The sequence below is a fragment of the Somniosus microcephalus genome, chromosome 33 (assembly GCF_052327205.1).
Source record: "Somniosus microcephalus isolate GS21.2 chromosome 33, FLI_Smic_1.0, whole genome shotgun sequence".
Taxonomy (NCBI): Eukaryota; Metazoa; Chordata; class Chondrichthyes; order Squaliformes; family Somniosidae; genus Somniosus; species Somniosus microcephalus.
This window is the reverse complement of record NC_141019.1, coordinates 7711329-7718484: the sequence shown is the minus strand read 5'-3', so window position 1 is coordinate 7718484 and position 7156 is coordinate 7711329. Positions and strand designations below refer to the sequence as shown.

Here is a 7156-nt window from a genome sequence, read left to right as displayed (position 1 = left end):
AGAGGGATTGAATTGAAAAGTAGTGAAGTTATGCTAAACTTGTTTTGAACCTTGGTTGGACCACACCTTGGAGTACTGCGTACAATTAGAGGCACTGGAGAGGGTGCAAAAGATTTACAAGGATGATACCAGAAATGCGAGTGTATACCTATCTGGAAAGGATGAACAGGCTGGGTCTCTTTTTTTTCCCTCCGAGAAGGCTGAGGGTTGACCTAATAGAAGTCTTTAAAAATTATGAAATGTTTTGATAGAGTAGACAGTGTTTCCACTTGTGGGGGAAGAGCATAGAGGCCATAAATATAAGATAGTCACCAAGAAATCAAATAGGGAATTCAGAAGAAACTTTACCCAGAGAGTGGTGAGACTATGGAACTCGCTACCACAGGGAGTGGTTGAAGTGAATAGTATAGATGCATTTAAGTGGAGGCTAGTAAACATGAGGGAAAAGGTAATAGAGGATTATGCTGATAGTTAGATGAGGAAAGACGGGAGGAGGCTCGAGTGGAGCTTAAATGCTGACATGGAGTAGTTGGGCCGAATGGCCTCTTTCTGTGCTGTATAGTCTATGTAACCCACCATACATTTTGAGTAGTTTCAGTCTTGTGTTCCATAGTATAAAGTTATGACCACCAGTGGTGGGGTGAAGGTCAAAGGGAAAAAAATTGAAGTCTTCCCTCCAATTATGAGCTGTCCATCTCCCAAATAGCTTTATTCATTCAACTGGGGCTGGCTACAACTTTATACATAAACTACTGAAGAGCATCTGTACCTATCTCATCTGGGAAAACATGTTAAAGAAATTCACATACGAACCGGGGTCAAGCAAGGCTGTGTCATCGCACCAACGCTCTTCTCAATCTTCCTTGCTGCAATGCTCCATCTCCCCCCTCAGTAAGCTCCCCACTGGAGTGGAGCTAATTTACAGAACAAACGGGAAACTGTTCAACCTCCGTTGCCTCCAGTCCAGATCCAAGGTCGTCCCATCCTCTGTCGTCGAATTACAGTATGCAGACGATGCTTGCATCTGCGCTCACTCGGAGGTCGAACTCCAAACCATCGTAAACACCTTCACCAAAGCATCCGTAAGACAAAGGTCCTCTACCAACCTGCCCCCGCCACACAGTGCTGCCCCCCCCCCCCCCCCGGATTATCAAAATCCATGACAAGGCTTTGGACAACGTGGACCACTTTCCATACCTCGGGAGCCTACTGTCAACAAGGGCAGACGTCGGACGAAGTCCAACACCGCCTTCAGTGTGCTAGTGCAGCCTGAGGAAGAGAGTGAAGACCAGGACCTCAAACCTGGCACTAAGCTCAAGGTCTACAGGGCAGCAGTGATACCTGCCCTGCTGTATGCCTCAGACATGGACCGTGTACAGCAGGCACCTCAAAGCACTGGAGAGGTACCACCAACGCTGCCTCCGCAAGATCTTGCAAATCCATTGGCAGGATAGGCGCACCAATGTCAGTGTTCTTGCTCAGGCCAACATCGAAGCTTTGACCATGCTCGATCAGCTCCGACGGACGGGCCACATCGTCCGCATGCCCGATACGAGACTCCCAAAACAAGCGCTCTATTCGGAGCTCCGACACAGCAAGAGAGCCCCAGGTGGGCAGAGGGAACGCTTCAAGGACACCCTCAAAACCTCCTTGGAAAAAGTGTAATATGCCCACCGACACCTGGGAATCCCTGACCCAAGACCGCACAAAGTGGAGGAGAAGCATCCGGGAAGGCGCCGAACACCTCGAGTCTCTTTGCCGGGAGCAAGCGGAAGCCGAGCGCACATCAACCCAAGCACCCCGCCCCTTCAACCACCGTCTGCCCCACCTGTGACAGGGACTGTGGTCCAATGCAGGACCTAATCAGTCACCTGCGAGCTCATTTTTAATGTGGAAGCAAGTCCTCCTCGGTTCCAAGGGACTGCCGAAGAAGATGATGATAAATGCAAGTCTGTCTTTTTTATCCTTCTAAACTCCAGAGAATATAGGCCCATTTCACTCGATCTAAAAGGAATAGTTAACCTGAAACCACCTTTCCCTGTTCCAGTGGATCGTCCCAAGTCACTCTTTAAAGAGCAGGAAAATCTCTTAGATTTTGTGAGGTCTTGCATACAGAATAGTTGCTGTGCTCATCTGCATAGCAGCCACTGTATTTCAAAGTAATTAATTGTGTATGGAGTGCTTTAATACAAGCATCATATAAATCTAAGTTCTTTCCCTTCAATTTGTTACAAAATCGTAGTGGTCTCAATAGCTTTACTATTCATGTAGAAAACTGAAGTGATTATAGATAATTTTTCTATGATAGTCTGTACTGCATCATCTCATTGGTGTCTTTTCCGATTACCAAGTGTTACTGGAATAATCGAGCGTGGTTGAATATGTCTGATAGGTAAAAGGAATCCTGGCAATCTCCAGCATGTTGGCCTGGAGTCTAATGAGGATGCACCTGCCCCAGTTGAGCAAGTACCTGATGTGAATTCAGAGGAGGAATACTTCAACATATTTCCAGTTGCAATCCGTGAATTTCAGGTAGGCTGTGGTAATTCTGGTTTTGTTAATTAGTGGGGTTTTTTGTTGGAGCTTATGAATGCAAGTCTTTATGTCCATTTTCTTCTATATTCAAGGTTAGGCTGTTTCCAAGGCTTTTGGGTGAGCTGTGAGCTTCCCATTAAGCAGACTAAGTTTATTTTTACAATCTGCTTGAGGTTCCTGATGAGGTGCTGTTACAATGGCCCAGAAATTCGGGTCTCCACAGGTGAGTACGCACTGGGTACTCACCCGTAGGCACAATGGAAGTGCCGGTTTTCTGCATGTGTGGGGAAACCGGTACGGCCGATCCCCTGACCGGAGGGCTTCAGGGGCCGATCCCCTGACCGGAGGGCTTCGGGTTTATTTTACAGGTTTTCCCGGGAGGGTAAGTCTGCAGAAGTTACACATGTAAAAAGCAAGCGTAAGGCCTGCTTTTTACAAGGTAAGTGGTGGATTCATTAAAATTAAAACATTTTTTCCACAAGTTTATTATTTTTAAATACTTTAAAGCAAGGTAAGTTTATTTTTAGCTCTGTTATTTAAATTATTGTTTAAAATAGTTATTTCATGTAATTTATAACTTATTTTAAAAATGTGATGGTTTTTAAAATTTATTTGAAGATTTAGTGCTGTTTTGGGGCCATAGTATTTATAAGTCTTGACAGCTCTTCCTGTCAATCTTATGAATGGAGCATTTCCTGCTCCGATTGGCTCCCCATGGCCCACGTGATCCCAGGGGACGCATCGAACTAACTGCGTCCCTGGGATACGCAAGCACTGCACGCTGGCAGCTGGACCAGGCCCCAGATCGGAATTCCACGGGGGCCCACAGCTCAACAGCTGGCGCGCAAGGTAAGTGCAGATCGGAGGCTTACACCCGCGGGAAGCCCCCGACCTGACTTTCTGGGCCATATTACTTCTCTCCTTCCCAAGGCAAGACTATCCTATTGGTTTGTGGGGGGCAGTATGACACCTGGCAATCTCCTTGGTTACAGTGGTGCTTCACCTCAACAGACCTAGCATCCAATATTTGTAGAGTATATGAAGGGGCATCCTATCTTCTCCAATGGAGCGGAGCTTTTTAAAAGGAACACACCATGTTTTATAAAAACTTGACTTTGATCCAGCTTGTTGGTAGAGGAGTCCTGTGCTGATGCACTGTTGGGAGCCAGCAAGGCTGGTTGACAAAGGTCATGTGAAGTCCACTATCAGCAGCAGAACTATCATGGCCCATTGTTGTTACAATGTGATTTGTTAGATGGGCTGAATGTTCACATCTGTTAGCCCTATAGATATGGGGCAAGGCTGGTGCACTGGGATCATGTCAAACCTTTTCGCCACAATGTCCGCTGCAAAGTGGGGAATGAGGCATCAGATTTCACAATAACCAGAATGCACTGCAAGTTGTAATTGCATGTTACTATGAGTGCCATGTGACTTTGATTTGTTTTTCTTGTGCATGGTAAAATCTAGTTCAAACATTATTTTCCCCTGATCCCTTGCTGGGGAAAGCATTAGCAGCTTTTTGTTGGAACATTGGGAAATGCCTTGGGATTATTTACTGAGATTGAATTTTGGAAACCTCAGCCCTTGTCTCCCTATGTATTACAGTAATGGAGCATGCTACTAGCCCCCACAGCATTTGCTTTAAGATATTTGGTAATTCCTGGCTAGGGAATGTTTTATTAAACAAAAAATACTGAGCACTAGATGCTAGAATGTTCTAATGTAATGATGTGTTGGGCCAAAGAATTGGAATAATTTGTGGCTCCATGCACATGATTCACCATACTACTGTCTTGCCTTGACATGATGGGAGGTGCCAAGCAGAGGGGAGTGCTCCTCGGGAGAGGGGAAATTATCTGCTCTAGTTGAGCACCTACCTGCCCAACTAAAGAACAAGATTGGCAGTTTACTCAGTTCAATACTCCACACAGCCAGGTGATCAGGGAAAAATTGGGTGGGGAAAGAAATTTGTCATCACCCAGTTTGCCCATGCAAGAACAAAGCAGAACTGATGGTTAAAGCACCTTCTACAAATGAGCTGCTTGAACCATATATCCAGTTACTTTGTGATTACAGGAAACTTTCGATTTACCGGCACCTAAATAACCGGAAATCTCGGTTAACCGGCAAAATTCAGGAGTAGGTTCAAGTAAGTTTTTACTTCATATTGTACTTGCCTTCCTCGATCTGTTGCTGTGCAAGGGTGTGGCTGCAGCTGTTGCTAAGCTACAGAGACGCGTGGAACTTGTGGCCATTGTTCTGAACCTGTTGCTAAGCAACAGGGTTTGTTGCTTTATACGGAGCTCTCAGCTCTCCGTATCTTTTACTATAGCGTTCGGTTATCTGGAATTTTTGATGAACCGGCACCACGTCGGTGCCGGATTTTTAAAAAAGTTTCCTGTAGTTGTTTACTGCGAACGGCTGACTTTTGAAACTGTTTTGTTCCCCATCCTAGGTTGAAGAAGAGACTCCTGAACAGCTGATCGAAACCAGTGACGAGATGGAGACAGAAAATGTCCCACAAGCACAACAAATGGAGACTGACAAACCCCCACAAGTGAGCCCTGGTGAGCGCCATCCCAAGCAGAAAGGAACTTTGGCAGAATTCATCATGGACAACAAGCAATCCAAATTGGACTCTCAAATGCCTGTGGATGAGTTATCCTCCTTGCCCACAGCCTCCCAGGATGAGGTGGAATGTGCAATTAGAGCCATCAATACATTGATGCAAACTCATGACCTGGACCTCTGTGCAGCCACACAAATGTTACTGAAGAACAATGGGGAACTGGCAGCAGCGTTGCATTTCCTGGAGACTGGTCACCGGCCAGATGGTTATCCTATCTGGACGCTCCAAGATGACCTTGATCTGGAGAATGTTGATGGAAAAGTGCAGGAGAGGTTAATCCGGAAATTTGGTTCAGAGAATTTGGCCAAACGCATTGCCTTTCGAAAAAGTTAGCAGTGAAAGGAGACTTTCAGGATTCTTAACTCTCTTTGGATCTGTAACTAAAAGGAGCTGGAGTTTGTTTTAGTGGTGTATTTTGAACACTCCTTTTATTTCCAAGACCTGGGTTCACATCTGACTTTGACTGTATGGGGTGGCAGTCTCTGCCAGTTGTAAGGGTCAAATGAGTTGGAGAGTCTCATCTCATTCATAAAACCAGAGCACAAACCTGGACTGGGGGTCACTAGCTGCTAATGGAATGGGGGGGGTGGTGATCTTGTGAAGTTGGGGTTAAGATCTATTTTTTTTAGTCGAGGAAGCTTTACTGGATGTTAAATCTGTGCTATGTCTAACAAGTGCAGAGTAGAAATTAATCCAAGACTAGTAACTCTCCTTGATGAACTTAAGTATGTCTTCTTTTTGAAAAAGAAATAAGACTTGCATGTGGCCTGTGGGGAGGGGAGGGGAAAGAGCAGGTGGTACCAGTGCCAAAAAGGGCAGTAATGACTTTGATCATTAACTAAAATATGAATGGTGATGTGGCTTTGAACAGAAAGTAGCCATCTTATTAAATTTGCAGTGACCACACACAAACATTTCACTTACAATTTCATTTGCACAATTTAAGAAACACTGGTGATCTGTATAGCACTATCCAAATGATACTTTTGAAGATGGCAGCAGTAAGATTAAAATCTGCTTTCCTGCCACAAGCTGTCCACTGATTTTTGGATGAGCCCTCTACATACTGTGTGCCCCTACTGCTGTTTTGCAATATCTGAGGCACTGCATTTTATGGCCAAAATCAGGAGCGTTAATGCATATGGGCACTGTATGGTTTGATACTAATCCATACAGACCTGAAGGTCCCAGGCTTGGCTTCCCCAGCCTACTTTACAAAGGCTACTCTGTTGAGATACAAAAATTGGCATCCATACTCTGGGCTAGTAAGGGGAAAATCAGCAAGAGTTCCTGCTGTGAGCTGTCCACTGATTTCAGATGAGTCCTCTACATACTGGGTGCCCCTAATGAGTGGATGTAGACAAGATTTGGTTTGGCTGTAATGCCTTCCAGTCTCCTACCTAATTATGCCACTTGGTGGGGTAGTGGAGGGCTGATTAAACAATGGAACTGTACCTCAGCATGTCTGTACCTTCACAACTGGAACGGAGAGAATTGGGGAGGGTGAAAGTGTGGTCCCCAAAAGCCTGACTGCATGTTCTTCAAAAGCAGTCATGTTCATCAATATTTGGGTGCTTGTATATATGCCATATATGGCTTTTGCTTGAATGTAGGCCCTGTCTGAGGTGACCACAGTAGCAAATAGTGTTTGAGAAATGACTGGGTACTTGTGCCCCATATATGCTCTAAGGTACCGTACAGTTCGGAGACTGAAAAACTATCATTAATGACTGAAGTAATAGTGCGGGACTTTGGTCAAGGGTCTACCTTCCAATATTCTCTCTAAGGTGCGTGGCCGCGTAGCAATTTGTAAGGTCCTGTGCACTGAAATAGACAGACTGAGCACAAAAGTGAGCTGGAATGGGGGGGGGGGGGGGGGGTAGGATTGAGCATAAAAACCCAGCAGCCAAAGTGCAAGCAGCTGGAGAGGAAGCTGGGAAAAAGTGCAGCTGAGCTTCTGAATGGAGGGACAGTGAGCTGGAGCAGGGG

At 45.4% G+C, this 7156-nt stretch overlaps 1 protein-coding gene across 1 annotated transcript; it reads left to right on the top strand.

Moving 5' to 3' along the window:
- Positions 1–436: 436 nt before the first annotated feature.
- LOC147096954 (telomeric repeat-binding factor 2-interacting protein 1-like) lies at positions 437–5572 on the top strand. Its single transcript, XM_085972518.1, has 3 exons — positions 437–470; positions 2393–2532; positions 4994–5572. The coding sequence occupies exons 1-3, from the start codon at positions 437–439 to the stop codon at positions 5498–5500; spliced, it is 681 nt and encodes a 226-aa protein (XP_085828644.1). The 3' UTR covers positions 5501–5572.
- Positions 5573–7156: the final 1584 nt, after the last annotated feature.

Coding starts and splice junctions, on each gene's coding strand:
- LOC147096954 (XM_085972518.1), top strand. CDS start 437: ATGAGGGAAAAGGTAATAGAGGATTATGCTGATA. Junction 471..2,392: donor AATAGAGGATTATGCTGATA/GTTAGATGAGGA, acceptor TATGTCTGATAG/GTAAAAGGAATCCTGGCAAT. Junction 2,533..4,993: donor TTGCAATCCGTGAATTTCAG/GTAGGCTGTGGT, acceptor TCCCCATCCTAG/GTTGAAGAAGAGACTCCTGA.